This window comes from Schistocerca piceifrons, chromosome 11 (assembly GCF_021461385.2).
Source record: "Schistocerca piceifrons isolate TAMUIC-IGC-003096 chromosome 11, iqSchPice1.1, whole genome shotgun sequence".
NCBI lineage: Eukaryota > Metazoa > Arthropoda > Insecta > Orthoptera > Acrididae > Schistocerca > Schistocerca piceifrons.
The window spans coordinates 170,994,289-171,011,105 of record NC_060148.1 but is presented as its reverse complement, the minus strand read 5'-3'; the positions used below and the strand labels follow the sequence as shown (position 1 = coordinate 171,011,105).

Sequence of the window (16,817 nt, the reverse complement as noted above, 5' to 3'; positions counted from 1 at the left end):
TAGCATAGTCTGAGGTCTACATTAGGTTGAAAAGCGATAATTTCGTTGACAGTTGTGGAACACAGCGAATGAGAAATAAAGGTTGTGGTAACAGACAGACGTGTGTCTTTGCCTAATATTTGTTTGTGGCATATTTAAATGCACTTTCCCACATTTAACGCATTTCTCATAATACAAAAAAATAAAACTACTAGGTCATCCCCAAAAAACATATATTAGAAAATGAACAAGCATCCGACGTGTTTTGATGCATATTACGTACAGATATCGTACACAAACTGGAAAAATGCAATGGGCGTTCCACTACGCATCCTTTACCATATTTGATTCGTTTTTCCGCATTTGCTACTGCTGGTATGGGTTCAAAGACAAATTCGAGCTGCAAACGTCTCAGTGGTAGTTAGCCTACATTAGTAAGCAGCACTTAATGCGTTAAAAACATTTAGACACATTGTTCGCAATGCGTAATATGTGTTATGCTATAAATCACTCTGCCTTTCGACCAATAATTTGTAATGAGTTGGTTTCAATCAATCACGTACGGCTCTAATGTGTAACCTTGACTACACTGCGGATTTATCATGTCACCATAATACAGATTATTCGCATTTAAACCTTCTTTCTACATTTTATTCTGTTAATGGAAGCTTCATTCAAACAATCTGGATTGATTTGACATTCCAAAACAACAGCTGAAGGCAAGTCTGTATAAACATTGTAGCCAACGTGTGACGTCACTTACGTCAACAGAGTTGTTTACAGGTCTAGTCACCAGGCAGCGCTGTCAAGCTTTCAGCCTTGTTGATGACGTCATGAAGCGATTCCTCGGGGCCTGCGAGACGCACTTTATAGCTTTTGCACAGCATGGCCAGTCTACTAGTATCTATGGTCGAAGTATCCTGTCTAATTTAATTTTCGCGTTTTATCTTTCCGGTTTTTCCGTACTGGTTATCTCACAGCCCACGGCAGAGTGCTTTGTCTTGCTATAAGATCTTTGGTTTAGGTGGTTTCTTTGATTCTTTCAGTGTGTGTGTGTGTGTAGGCAGGTGCAACGTCATAGTTTAGCGGAATTTTCTGTGTGACATTCTCCAGGTAAATTTTAAGCGTTTATAAACTGCAAGCAAGAGTAAGTGAAGAAAACTGTTTCGTAAGTAAGTTAGTGCGCTACTTCATTTTTATCACAATAACAGTTGAGTTTGACGAGTGTAATAGTTCGCGAATATCTTGTGATGACGCTGTGGTAGCTATGTTTGAGGCTGTTGTGTTTTAATTTTTAATGGGTACATAAGGATGAGATTTTATTCTGTATTTATGATCACATCACCTATAGTGTGTTTGGTGAAGGTGTAAGAGTGTTATAAATTTTCAGGTTATGTTCATAACAACTAAATACCAGAGTTATTAGAGCTTGTTTTTGGCCTGTCCGGTAAAATCGCTACGTGTATCTTAGTAAAAGAAATGGCTTAGATTGTGATGTGTTGTCAGGAGCAGTTTGCCCATGCAATGATCTCCGCCATGTACTTCGTGACTGATGAGAAAAGGCGGACAGTGAAATTCAACACATTTGCTATGTTAGTACGGTTATGTTGACTTACCTAGATATAATAATGATTGTGATGTTAATTTGCTGTGATGTAGACATATAGCGGCTCCAGATTTTAGAGCTAACGTAAGCATGTTTACAAGTTCCCACAGTTACATCATTTCATGCTTTGAGTATGTTCGCATGAAAGGAAATGCTGTAATTCTGTTGCATTTTGCTAGTTTTCCCTGTGCTTTGATTACTCATGTCGTTAGTATTCATCTAATCATGTGTAAATACCAGTTTGTTGTAGTGTGTGGGTTTTAATGGAGTTCTGTATAAGAATACTGTAATTTAGGAGCTGGCGAAATACAAAATACAAATTAACTGTAATTCGTCTAACATAAAGCATTACATGCCATCAGAACTTAATAGATCATTCATCATAGTTACAGTTAGTAGGAAGTCGTTTTATTAAATCAGTTTTTTAAGAAAAAACGAACCACTGTTTAATCTTGATGGTAATGAAGAATGAGAACTTTCGCACTGCGGTGAGCAATCTATGGTACATGTATATGGTTTTCTTTAATTGCAGGTAGAGATTCCAAAATGATGATGCTTACTATAAACTGAATACACATCCATGAATGAATACAGATGAAGGAAGTTTCAAGGTAATACCTATGTTGAAAATGCATATTAACTGATAAACAAACAATCTGTACTTCTAGATTCTCATCATGTCCCTATCAGACTGAAATTAACGCAATGAACAAAGTGTAGAATGAAATATTTGATGTTATTCAGAAATTTCGCTGCAATCTCTTGCCCACTTTGATTGTTTGTAATGCTGAAGTTAGTGCATGCACAAAAAATACACATCTTCCATAATTGTCACAATAGAAAAGTATCCATGAGCCAGTGTTAAAAACGAGCAGTTGCATCTGTATATACTCAGTTTCCAGTGCATGTTACTTTATGAGTGTTCTCACTCTTCATGACCTGAGAAATGTAAATGAGTTTGTATCACTGAACCTACTTTTCCTCATCCTTTCTGATTCTGTTTCCTGTGTAATCACCCATTTGCTGCACCCATTAGATGAGTGAAAATACTGCCTTTGAGCTATACCTCATGGTAACAACGGAAACTGAGTACCACTGTTCTTATCTGATTGCTTTTTTTTTTTTTTTTTTTTTCAGACTGTAGTACTAAAGCAATGGACCAGGAGCCAGCTATGTGGATAAAAAAAGAGGGAACGGCCGAAGTGAAAACAGAGTTATACTTCATGGTAAGTGGCTTACTTGTATTTCTTAACAGTGTTTCATTAATGTGTACAGTATGGTGTGTGAATACGTAAAATTAATGTCATACTGCTGGAAACATGGGTAATTCTGTTTACTAAACAACTGATGAACTTTCACTCTTAAATGACATTTTGCACAGTGCATTGAAATAAGCTTGTTATTAAACCTCACATAGAATTCAGCAAGAGTTTCAATTTAATGTTCAGTAAACAACGAAAACTTTTTAATGCACAATTCAATTATACTGATAACGTGGTTGCCATAAAGTGGGTATATGCTGCTCTGATACGCTTCTTTTAAATGACAACCTTAATGTGCAACTTAAGAATGACTATGACCATAGTGAGTCTTAGCAGTGCCATTAAATTTATAAATGGTATGGCTGCAGTTAATGCATTATTGCAGTGTATCGTGGTATTGAATAAGAAATGTAATTTATGGATGATGTTGAAGTGACATTTTCACGTCACTAATCCGAGAAGTAAATTTTGTAGTGCTATTAACATTAGGTGTTGACCTTGAATATGTGAACAAAGTGTAAGAAGAACTGTCAGCAGAGTCATTCCATGTCAAGTGGCCTAAGGATCCTCACTCGACCATCTCCAATTTCCATGAAATTTTTAGAGGTTGTACATAGACCTTACGTGAAACACTACCAAATTAAAGCTTCATAAATAGTATGGTGGGGCTACTAGCCACCTTTTCATAAAGGCTCAATTTTTGACATTGCGATTGACTAGAATAAATTATCAACTTTGTTTTACCATTGTTCAGGATCTGAGAGACCTGTCGTTCTGGAACTTTGTGATTCTGTTCAACTTTTTGGGTACAATTTCGTAGCTGTAAAAGAAAAGGTCAAACTATAGTAAATTCATCATAGTGTGCTATCAATGTGGCTCATAAATCTTTTCAAGCCAAATTTTGACTGTACTTCATTGCCTTGTATCTACTGAAAGAATAACTTTCTGAAGCTGGTACTTTAGTTATCTGCAGCCTGTCAGCATGTCATAAAGCACTGCCAGTGGCATCCAGATTGCTCAAATAATAACTGAGTTATCTGAGCTCACCTTGTCTGATCAGAAAAGTTTTTATTTTAGAGACAGACCAGTTTAGTGTCAACAGTTGAGTTTAATAACATGCTTCAACAATCAGTCTGAACCACATTGTTATGTAGCGAAGAGTGTTCAGATGTTGTGTGTGCCTTTTTAAATGATGTAAAGTGTGTTGCCATCACTGAATAAACATCGTTTATTGGTAAGTAAAAATTATTTCAAGGTATGGGGTGACTTTTTAGAAGTGTTTCAGGTTGTTTAATTTTTCTGTTGTATTCTCAAGGAAGTTCCCATTACCTATGATTGTTTAATATTTTTCAGTTGGAAATATACACCACTTTTACTTTATCTAATAGTGAAACAAACAGCAATTAGAAGCATAAATTTAATTGTAGTGTAATGGATATCAATGAGGTTTCAGTACGGTGTGTCATTGGTCCTGCAGATAATTATGCATATCAGCTGAAAATATACACAATCAGTGAGACTCCATTCCAATCAAAGATTTTTAAGTAGTGATAGGAATTAATAAACCAAAGAAGTGAGGTATGTCTTACTGAAAATGCATAAATATGCTTTCATCACAAAGCAATACTTGTGGAAAAATATGACTTTCTACCATGATATTGTTGTAACCCTTTTGGTGCAAAGAACCATTCCGTTAATAAGGGTTTACAGATTGTCAATGTGGAAACAGCAAAACAATTGCAAGCAGTGACTAAGAGCAATGTGAAACCTGGTCGGAAGATATGTCCAGCTTGCAGAAACAATTTTTAGCAAAGAAAGCAGAAAAATCACAGTCAACTTCAAACCAGTCTGAAGATGAAGCATATTCAGAGGTATCAATTGATTCAATTCTAACTGCTTTTGGGGTCTCCCCACCAAAATTTCAGAGAATATCCAAAAGGGATGTGAAAGGTTACACAAAACAAAAAATAAGCGTAGCTCAACAGGCAATTGTGAATAACATTGCTGCTGCTGGAGGATTCCCCCCAAAAGATCTTCAAACACCTAGTACAAGCAAGACATGTCCAGATTGTGAAGATCATAAGCAGCTGATTAAGGAATTGAAAGAGAAGTTGCAATTGTCAAGGCAGCCTGAAAAATAGCAGATACTGACATTAGTACCACAAAGCTGTACTATAAAAGAGGCAATGCAAGAATTTGGTGTTTCAGAGAGGATGGTAAAAGCAGCTAGGAAGTTACAGGCAGAAAATGGTATACTAACTCTTCCAAAGAACAAGTGTGGCAAGAAGATTCCAGATGCTGTAAAAGAAAGAGTGGTAACATTTTTTCAGAATGAAGAATTAGTCGAATTTGTCCAGGTAAAAAGACTGTATCAATTAGAATAGAAAGAAAGATAGTTTTGATGCAAAAATACCTTCTCCTGAATAATTTGAAAGACATGTTTGCTGCATATCAACTTCGGCATGGGCCTGAAATTGGATTTGTCAAATTTTGTGAATTGAGGCCAAAATGGTGCATCGCTGTGGGTGCTGCAGAACCCACTCAGTTTCTGTCTGCACTTTACACCAAACTGTGAAACTGATGCTTGCAAGCACTCCAATTAAAGAAGATTATAAGATTCTGATTGCTAAAACAGTGTGTAATTTGGAATCCAGACTGCATGCTTCATCGCTGAAATCTGTCCGGGAAAAGAACTACTTGAAAGTTTTTAGAAAGTAGTTTATAAGACAGTGATCCAAATGATACCATTGAGTTCAAACAGTGGGTGCACACTGATAGATACATTAGAAACAAAGCAGATGACTGCTGAGGATTTTATTGAAGATCTGATTTCAAAAATTTACAAACTTTCCACTCATTCTGTTGCAAAGCACCAGAGCAAGCACCTAAAATTATAAAAGAAAACTGTAAGCCACCTGAAATGATCATATTAATGGACTTTGCTGAAAATTATTCCTTCATTGTGCAGGATGCAGTTAAAGGCTTTCACTGGAACAACAGCCAAGCAACTTTACACCCATTTGTTGTGTACTTCAGAAATAACTTGGACATCAGCAGCATCAGCTACTGTATAATAAGCGACAGCCTGAAACATGATGCAATTGCTGTAAATGCTTTTATAGTAAAATTAATAGACGATCTAAAGTGTCTCCTTGGAAAAATGACACACATTTACTACTTCAGTGATGGGTGAGCAGTGCAGTGTAAAAACTTCAAAAATTCTCTGAATCTCTGCCACCATCAAAATGACTGGAATCTCAGCTGAATGGAACTTTTCTGCTACAAGCCATGGAAAATCTCCATGTGATGGGATTGGAGGAACTTTAAAGTGCCTGGCAGCAAGAGCAAGCCTTCAAAGACCAACTGAGGACCAGATTTGACACCAACTGACTTGTTTAAATACCGTACAGAGAATAACAGAGGAATCCAATTCATTTTTTTTAGGAACAAATTGAAACATTAAAAACTGAGCAGGAAGCAAGGTTAAAAAATGGCTGCACAGTATCAGGAACAAGAGAATCGCCATTTTGTGCCATTAAATGAAGAGCAACTTAGAAGAGTATTCAATGATACAAACTTCTTTGTGGCAAATGTTCACCAACATCAAGCGTTTCATTCAGAAATATTAAAGCCTTACAACTGGGCCCATAAATTGCCTGTATATATGATCAGAAATGGTTGATTGGTACTGTGTCTGAAGTTTCAGAAGAAGAAAATGTTTCATTTTCATGCACCCCAATGGACATGCACATTCATTCTATTGGCCAGCTAGGCAGGATGCTTGTTGGATTCCAAACCAACACATTATTTCTGTCATTCCAGCTCCATCAGCAAGAAAGCTTGTTAGAATCAACTGTAATTTCTATTAATAACAAATTTTAGCAAATGAATTAATAAGAACTGAAATATTTGGCTTGGAAACCATAAAGAGTACATGTATTTTTTAATGTAATATAAATGTAAGTTTATTTGATATGACAAGATTTATGAACCACTTTGATAGCACACTATGATGAATTTACCGTAGTTTGACCTTTTGTACTAAAATGAAGCTATTGTACCCAAAAAGTTGAACAGGATCACAAAGTTTGAGCACAACAGGTATCTTAGATCCTGAACAGTGGTAAAACAAAGTTTATCATTTATTCATTTCAGTCGCAATGTCAAAAACGAGCCTTTATGGAGAGGTGGCTGGTGGCCCCACCATACTATTTATGAAGCTGTAATTTGGCAGTGCTTCATGTAAGGTATATATATATAATAGAGGGAAACATTCCACGTGGGAAAAATATATCTAAAAGAAAGATGATGAGACTTACCAAACAAAAGCGCTGGCAGGTCGATAGACACACAAACATACACACAAAATTCAAGCTTTCGCAAAAAACTGTTGCCTCGTCAGGAAAGAGGGAAGGAAAGGGAAAGACTAAAGGATGTGGGTTTTAAGTGAGAGGGTAAGGAGTCATTCCAATCCCGGGGGCGGAAAGACTTACCTTAGGGGGAAAAAAGGACAGGTATACACTCGCGCGCACACACACACACACACACACACACACACACACACACACACACACACACACACATATCCATCCACACATATACAGACACAAGTAGACATATTTAAAGACCTTAAATATGTCTGCTTGTGTCTGTATATATGTGTGTGTGTGTGTGTGCGCGAGTGTATACCTGTCCTTTTTTCCCCCTAAGGTAAGTCTTTCCGCCCCCGGGATTGGAATGACTCCTTACCCTCTCACTTAAAACCCACATCCTTTAGTCTTTCCCTTTCCTTCCCTCTTTCCTGATGAGGCAACAGTTTTTTGCGAAAGCTTGAATTTTGTGTGTATGTGTGTGTGTTTGTTTTTGTTTGTGTGTCTATCGACCTGCCAGCGCTTTCGTTCGGTAAGTCACGTCATCTTATATATATATATATATATATATATATATAATCTCCTGTAAAAATTTCATAAAATTGGAGATGGTCTAGTGGGGAACTTGTCTAAATTTCGGCCAACTTGACATGGAATGACCCAATAGTAATGTTAAATTTCTGACAAATACCATATGAAACATAAATTGTTACACAGCCCGTATCTGCAGAATGAATTTGTATGTTGGCAGCGTAGTTTTCATGAAGCAATGGTGTTACACATTAAATATTAACAGGTTTGTTCATAACCACTTTCTGTCTTTGCTGCACGTTGTTACACATACTTTTGTGAAACTGCCAGAATGTTAGTTACTGGTGTAAATAATCTTACATATACATGTCACTTGAAATCTGATGCAGTGCAGCCATTTGTAGGGTATTCAGCTATTAGCAGGAAAACAAATTCACTTGGTGCCACTAGTATTTTTATTCTGCCAACCAGAATTGAGGTTCCTGACACAATCACAACTACTTGTGTACTATCTGTGCTGAATAAGTCTGCTTCAACGCCTGTCTTGGGTGCAACTGCAGAAGTACTGTGATAGCATTAATGCAGCATTTGCATTTGAATATATGTGAGTACTTCATTATAGTTCGTATGAACTACGTGATCAGCTTGCAATTCATTTGACGAGCAGTATCACAACAGTAATCATAAACCATCACTGTGAGGAAATGATAGGAAAGTAAATATACATTTTATTAAATACAGTAAAAGAGTGGTTAGACCCAACATACTTAAAGCCTTTGCCTTCACCCTTGACGTAATGATGGTTTGACATACAGAATGATATGTATGCACAACACACATCATGTGAATCAAAAGCAATTTGAAGAGTCATTGACCTTGGACCTGAACCTGAGAACTATTCAAAGACTAGGTCAAAATGTTGTGCTAGACACCCCCCCCCCCCCCCCCACTCCCCTCCCTCCTTGAAATATATGTTGTGGCGAGAGACTGTTCCATAGTCCAGCTCAAGGCCTAGCCTATGTTGAAAGGTGGCAGTGTGATTGTGAGCTGACAAAGTCAAGAAATGTGAAAGCCAAGTAAAGGATGTGGTAACAAATTGACCAGTAGCACAGCCTAATGTCTACCAAAAAATCCAAATTGTGCCCAGAATGTAACTTCTACCTCTGACATTGTGTGCTGTGTTAGTGGGACTGAACTTCCCTATGACCTTAAGAGATGCATGTAGAGATTATATTAGTTGAAAGCCACCTTCTTTACCAAATTAATAAAGCTTAGTTTCTAAGTGGTGTATATTTTGGCATGAGCACATGCTGGAAAGTAATGGTACACAATTTTTATTTGAAAATTATCAAAGCATTTTAATTAAAACAAACTTGATTAACATTTTACATCTTTATTCTTAGTGTTTAAATATTTATTTCAAACGTAGTCACCATGGCACTGAACACCTTTCTCCCAATGAGACACCAGGTTGTTGGTGTCATCACTGTAGAATGTTTGACTTTGTTGGCAGACCCACAGCTTCACCTCTGCTCACACCAATTCACCACTATCAAACTGAAGTCGTTGAAGGTGTTCTTTAGGTTTTGGGAATAGTTGAAAATTGGGTCAAACTGGGACAGTATGGAGGATGATCAATAGCAATGAATCAAAGGTGTCAGCCTGTTGCAGGTGCAAAAAAAGTTGTGTGTGGTCTATCATTGTCATGCTGAAGGAGAGGGTGCTCCACATGTGGGTGAACTATTTGAATTTGTGTTCTGTTTTCTGAGGGTTTTCTGACGTGCTGACACTGTTAAATAACACACACACCTTACACACTGCAGTTCAGAACTCTCCAGCAGGAGGACGCTACATATTGTGTCAGCAAAGTTGTAACATCAACAGAGTAATATGTATGACAACTGACATGAAGAACAGAATCAAAGCTTAGGAGGCATTATTTACTGGTACACCCTTGTAGTAATTTGATGCAATTGACAATTGCCTCAAATGTTGCAGAATGGTTCCCTTGGCATTGCCCAGCATCCATTTGGAAGCCATAATACTATATCCATAACATCAGCCAAAACATTATAACCACTGATCTGCTGTCAGTATAAACTTATCCAGGGAATAGCACCTCACCTTGTCTTCTAGTCACACTCACACGGTGCATGGAGTATCAGTGAGCATGCTGTCTGGGTGTAAAATAGGGAATGCACACAATCTGAGTTTGACTGAGAGATTTTGATAGTCTGAAGGCTGCAAATGAGCATTTTGGAAGCTGCACAGCTTGATGAGCGTTTGAGGAGTGCTGTGGAAGTTTTCTTCAACACATGGCAAAACACAGGTGAAACCATGTCCAGACATTATGGGGGTTGGGCAAGTACCGCTCATGAGAGGTGGTACACATCATAGGCTAGGCAGACTGGTAAAAATAGACAGGCAGAAAATTGTGGCATAACTAACATGCAGCATTAATGCTGGGCAGAGTAAAAGTATGTCTGCATGCGCAATGCTCCAAGCACTCCTAATGATGAGTCTGTGCAGCTGATGACCCATGAATGTGCCAGTGTTAACGTCATGACATCGACAACTACAACTGAAATAGGCATGTAACTATTGGCGTTGGATGTTGGTGCAATGGGAGAGCACTGCATGGTCTGATGAATCCTGATACCTTCATCATGCCTTTGGGAGGATGTGTTTCTTGTTGCGATCTTCAGTCCTGAGAATGGATTGATGCAGCTCTCCATGCTACTCTATCCTGTGCAAGCTGCTTCATCTCTGAGTAACTACTGCAACCCACATCCTCCCGAATCTGTTTAGTGTATTCATGCCTTGGTATCCCTCTGATTTTTATGCTCCGCCCTTTCCTCCAGTACTAAATCAATGATCCCCTGATGACTCAGAATGTGTCCTGCCAACCGATTCCTTCTTCTAGTCAAGTTCTGCCACAAATACCTCTTCTCCCCAATTCTATTCAGTATCTCCTTATTAGTTATGTGATACACCCATCTAATCTTCAGCATTCTTCTATAGCACCACATTTCAAAAGCTTCTGTTCTCTTCTCATCTAAGTTATTTATCATCCACGTTTCACTTCCATACATGGGTACACTCCGTACCAATACTTTCAGAAAAGACTTCCTGACACTTAAATGTATACTTTAACAAATATCTCTTATTCAGGAATGCTTTCCTTGCCATTGCCAGTCTACATTTTATATCCTCTCTACTTTGACCATCATCAGTTGTTTTTCTACCCAAATAGCAAAACTCATCTACTACCTTAAGTGTCTTATTTCTTAATCTAATTCCATCATCATCACACGATTTAATTAGACTACATTCCAATATCCTCGTTTTGCTTTTCTTGATGCTCATCTTATATCCCCCTTTGAAGGCACTGTCCATTCTGTTGAACTGCTCTTCCAGGTCCTCTGCTGTCTCTGTCAGAATTACAATGTTGTCGGCAAACCTCAAAGTTTTTATTTGTTCTCTGTGGATTACAATGCCTTCTGAAAATTCTTCTTTTGTTTCATTTATTGCTTGCTCAATATACAGAGTGAACAACACTGGGGTTGGGCTAAAACCTTGTCTCACTCCGTTCCCAACCACTGCTTCCCTTCCATGCTCCTCGACTTTCATAACTGCCATCTGGTTTCTGTACAAATTGTAAATAGCCTTTTGCTCCTTGTATTTGATGACTGCCATCTTCAGAATTTGAAAGAGTATTCCAGTCAACATTGTCGAAAGCTTTCTCTAAGTCTACAAATGCTGGAAATGTAGGTTTGCCTTTCCTTAATCTATCTTCGAAGATAAGTCGTAGGGTCGGTATTGCCTCATGTATACCAGCATTTCTATGGAATCCAAACTAATCTTCCCTGATGTTGGCATCCACCAGCTTTTCCATTCATCTGTAAAGAATGAATGTTAGTATTCTGCAGCTGTGACGTATTAAACTGATAGTTCGGTAATTTTCACACTTTTTTTTTATTGCAATTATATTCTTCTTGAAGTCTGAGGGTATTTCACCTGTCTCATGCATCTTGCTCACCAGATGGCAGAGTTTTGTCAAGGCTGGGTCTACCAAGGCTGTCAGTAGTCTTATTGGATCTTTCTACTCCCAGGGCCCTGTTTCAACTTAGGTCTTTCAGTGCTCTGTCAAACGCAGTATCATATCTCCTATTTCATCCTCATCTACATCCTCTTACATTTCTGTAATATTGCCCACAAGTACATTGCCCTTGCATAGACACTCTGTATACTCCTTTCACCTATGCCTTCCCTTTGCTTGTAACTGGTTTCCCATCTGAGCTCTTGATATTATTACAGGTGGTCCTCTTTTCTCCAAAGGTCTCTTCAGAATGCCAATAGGCAGTATCTATCTTACACCTCGTCATATATGTCTCTACATCCTTAAATTTGTCCTATAGCCATCCCTGCTTAGCCATTATGCACTTCCTGTCGATTTCATTTTTGAGACGTTTGTGTTCCTTCTTGCCCGATTCACTTACTGCATTTTTATATTTTCTCCTTTCATCTATAAAATTCAATATCTCTCCATTATCCAAGGATTTCTACTACCTTCATTTTTTTACCTACTTGATCCTCTGCTGCCATCACTATTTCATGTCTCAAAGCTACCCTTTCATTTTCTACTGTGTCTCTTTCCCATGTTTTTGTCAATGGTTCCATAGTGCTCTCTGAAATTCTCTATAGCCTCTGATTCTTTCAGTTTATCCCGATCACATTCTTAAAATTCCTAAATTTTTGCAGTTCATTCAGGTCTGCATAGATGTCTGCCTATTACACATTAAAACCATCTTCAACTGTCAGTCGTATCTGTCAGTCAAGAGACTAGATTGGCCTGCATGTTTTTGTACTGCTTGTGTCCCTTCACATTTCCACTTCACTATCACATCGAAATCAGTGGACCTAGGGATGCTCAGGACTGAGGAAATCACATACAGATGCGACACAAGTGACACCCAATCACTGACAGCGTTTGATGTCAACGAATTCCGCAGAGCACCCAATTGTGCTCTCTTATGTTGTCTAATGGCTACTCAGGTTGCAGATATGGAGTGTCAGGCAGTATGTAGCAGCATATTGCACCTAATATGAAAAAGTGTGTTTCTGGCGGTAACCGGATACCTTTGAGCACATAGTGTATGATGAAAATATGCCCTGTCCAAAATTCTAACAGATGGCATCCTCTTACATTCCTTGTCCACATTCCATATCCGCCCACTAATTTTCCCCCTCTGCCTTGCCTCTTCCCCCTCTCTGCCTTGCCTCTTCCCCCTCTCTGCCTTGCCTCTTCCCCCTCTCTGCCTTGCCCCTTCCCCCCCTCTGCCTTGCCCCTTCCCCCCCTCTGCCTTGCCCCTTCCCCCCCTCTGCCTTGCCCCTTCCCCCCCTCTGCCTTGCCCCTTCCCCCCCTCTGCCTTGCCCCTTCCCCCCCTCTGCCTTGCCCCTTCCCCCCCTGTGCCTTGCCCCTTCCCCCCCTGTGCCTTGCCCCTTCCCCCCCTGTGCCTTGCCCCTTCCCCCCCTGTGCCTTGCCCCTTCCCCCCCTGTGCCTTGCCCCTTCCCCCCCTCTGCCTTGCCCCTTCCCCCCCTCTGCCTTGCCTCTTCCCCCCCCCCCCCTGTTTTGCCTCTCCCCCCCCCCTCTGTTTTGCCTCTTCCCCCCCCTCTGCCTTGCCTCTTCCCCCCCCCTCTGCCTTGCCTCTTCCCCCCCCCTCTGCCTTGCCTCTTCCCCCCCCCTCTGCCTTGCCTCTTCCCCCCCCCCCCCTCTGCCTTGCCTCTTCCCCCCCCTCTGTTTTGCCTCTTCCCCCCCCCTCTGCCTTGCCTCTTCCCCCCCCCCTCTGCCTTGCCTCTTCCCCCCCTTTTCCTTGCCTCTTCCCCCCCCCCTCTGCCTTGCCTCTTCCCCCCCCCCCCCTGCTGCCTTGCCCTTTACCTTCTCGGCCTTGGCCTGTAAAACTCAACTGAAAACCTGACGTAACACGGGGCACAATGCCTGAACAACAGCATTATTGGAGATAAAGTGTCAGCATGAATCATAAATTTGGTGATCCACAGGATGGATTTCACCTGTTTTTAAATTCTTAATTGAAAGTTCAATTATAGCTTGAAGCAGTAACATATTTGGTAAGGTAATTTCCCAAATGAATTCCCTTCTCATCTTTGAAGGTGTCCTATAGCATTACTACTAATTGCAGCAGTTATCTGTTAGTGGGAGGATCTTGTTCACCACCTATTGCTCCTAATTTGTCTAAATTAATGTGGGTGACCCCTCTTAGCAAGTAATGCGCCTGCCCCTGTAACTGCAGAGCTAATGTATCCTGCTCAGAATAGAGATTACATTGTGGAATATCCCACAAGTGATTATCCCATTGGATCAATTGTGCCTGGATTGTATGTATTTGCTTATGGTGGGGCTGACAACTTTCTAAACACTCTGTTCTGACACAAGGGTCTCATGATCGGAGCTCAGTCAGCTAGTACAACATATACCTCCTCGGTGCAGTTGGTTCTAATCACCAAGGGGTTGTCCACACCGGCATGCAGACAAGCCACAAGTTCGGCAACACTACCCTTACTACATGGAAGCTGACACACTTTCAATTCGTAGATTAACTGTTGCTTCTGCAATAAGTACAAACTGGGTGAGACATGGGACCCCATGTTCAGCAGTGGATACCTACACACACACACACACACACACACACACACACACACACACACACACACACACACAACCTCATGGTGAATTGAACAGTATGAGGATACCTCTCCTTTACTTGCAGGGAAGTAACCATCCTCTGTTACCAGCCAAACATCCAGCGGGAGAAAGGGAAATGAAGTGGAAGCACTGGATGGATTGGGGTTCACATGCGTCACCATTGTTTATTGAAATGTATTTATTTAGGAAAAATAACTAAAATCAGATACATTAGCAGGATTACAAATGACACTCTGAACTTTGATTTTATCCATACTGGATGAGAGGTCATGGTTGTGATTGTCAAAGTTAAAAAAATATATCAGCTCAACTACTTCTTTATAGTGTAAAACACTAAGATTGACAGCTGGAAATTGATACATAGCATGGATAATCAGAACACACTGAATGAACAGCTAACTGATGATACAAATAACTTTTTGAAACATTTCACTGGTTTCTTTTGGTAACTACATTTTTAGCAATTGGCAGGATACCATCATTCATGAGGTCCTTGGAACATGTATACATTATGTTTGTATAGACATCTGTGACTTCCTTGTTTACTTGTGCGTGAGCTCACTCGCATTTGTGTCGTGTTTGGCTACGTGGTGTGTGGTATCAATGAAGATGCATGGGCGATTTAAGACGATAGAGGAGACAGCCATGTGGTTAGATGTTGAACACCATAGGCGACACCATTTTAGAGTATTTTTTATATTTTGACAACTATGTGGAGATGCACCTCGGAAGACACGGCTGCAACTAGGGAAGTAGCCACGATGTTTTAATTTTATTATCAGTTTATTGTGCCTGGTGCATGTTCCATTTTAGCAAGTTTTAACATGTTCCTTTACTTTTTATTATTCTGATGATGGAAGCTTGACTTCCGAAACGCATCAATCTTAGTGTTTTACACTATAAACAAGTGGTTGAGCCGATATATTTTTTAAGATTGACACTCTGAACTTTTGAAATTTATGACGTTACCCACCCTAGTTTAGTGACAATGCAATTGAGGCAATAGTGAAAGAGAAAAGCTGTGTCTGACATCAGTCCTTAGATTTTACATTCAAAATATTCAGCTTCACAAACTGCAGCTCAGAAAATGCTTCAACAAATAAACAAATAATTGTTTGGAAAGAGATGGCTCTTTAAGATGACACAGAAGCATAATTCATCTCAAAGGTTAAAACTGAATAGCTATACTGGAAGACAGAGAAATTTATATCTGCCTCGAGACCACTAGAAAAAGGAAATTATTAAAATACACCTCAAAGTGCATCTAGATAGTTTAATAAAGTAAACAGGTGCACTGATTTCTAGAGCAGCGTTCAGCAGACAGGGCAAGTTGCTTTAAATCTTGCCCCAATGAGCAGTTAAGTAATTGAGAGTTAGTGTGCACAGATTGATATAACTGGCTTCAGACACGGTAAAAATTCTATGAAGTTATACTGTAGCAGATGCGCAAGTGCTTCAGTAAGTGAATGTGCATGCATAGGAGCTCAAGAATGCTATTTAAAAAGGAAAACAAGTAATTAGTACTCAGAACAGACTTTTAGCAGTACATAAATAAAAGATGAGGAAAGGTCACCCCATGACAACTTTAAAATAACAAACAGTTGGACAATTAAATTTCTTTCACTCTTCAATTCACAAATGGCCAGTGAACAAACACACAAAAAACGTTCAGAGCTCAATAAGACTTACAGTTCTACACACTTTTGCTTCTTCCAGCCCGTGAGCCTCTAATGTGCCAGTTACTTACCAACAGGCTATATTTTCACAAGTCTGGATGACATCTAAATATGACGTGAATGATTCACATAGAGCTGATCAGCATGTGGCCATTCTAACAGTGCGCAGTGGTATGTACAAGAAAAGCACTCATCCCATCAAACCCCCAAACATCAAAAGGTACAAAATTTTTGTACACATTTCAAATAGTAATTTACATAATTTGAGTGAAGGCTGCCCATTCGTAACTGGCAGTGGTGCATTCCATGAAGCTGATGTACAGAGGCAATGTTAACAGCCACAGTATGATGAGCACGCCCTAAGAGTCGAGGAGGGTGGTCTAGGGGTAGCGTCTTTGATTCATAATCAAATGTCTTGGGTCCCGTGTTCGATCCCCGCCACTGCCTAAATTTTGATAAATAATCAGCATTGGCGTCCGAAGACTTCCGGCATAATAAGTCAGCCTTATTCTGCCAACGGCCTTGTCAAAGAGGACGGAGGAGCGGATAGAGGTTCAGGGCACTCTCTTGTCCTAGGGGTGGGAAATTGCCCCTAAAGGCGGAAGGATCAGCAATGATCAACGACATGAGGATGCAGAAGGCAATGGAAACCACTGCATTAAAGACATG

At 39.8% G+C, this 16,817-nt stretch overlaps 1 protein-coding gene across 7 annotated transcripts in view; it reads left to right on the top strand.

Moving 5' to 3' along the window:
- Positions 1 to 16,817, top strand: part of LOC124719951 (zinc finger protein 708-like) — a 115,929-nt gene that overhangs the window by 16,515 nt on the left and 82,597 nt on the right. For 2 of the 7 annotated variants that reach the window (XM_047245162.1, XM_047245161.1), the window contains exon 3: positions 2,723 to 2,811. In XM_047245162.1, the coding sequence (XP_047101118.1) occupies positions 2,740 to 2,811 (72 nt within the window). In that variant the 5' untranslated portion in view covers positions 2,723 to 2,739. Of the gene's footprint in view, positions 1 to 1,030; positions 1,152 to 1,552; positions 1,572 to 2,117; positions 2,197 to 2,722; positions 2,812 to 16,817 lie in introns of those variants that run through there. The other 5 variants (XM_047245156.1, XM_047245158.1, XM_047245160.1 and 2 more) reach the window with 5 other exon arrangements.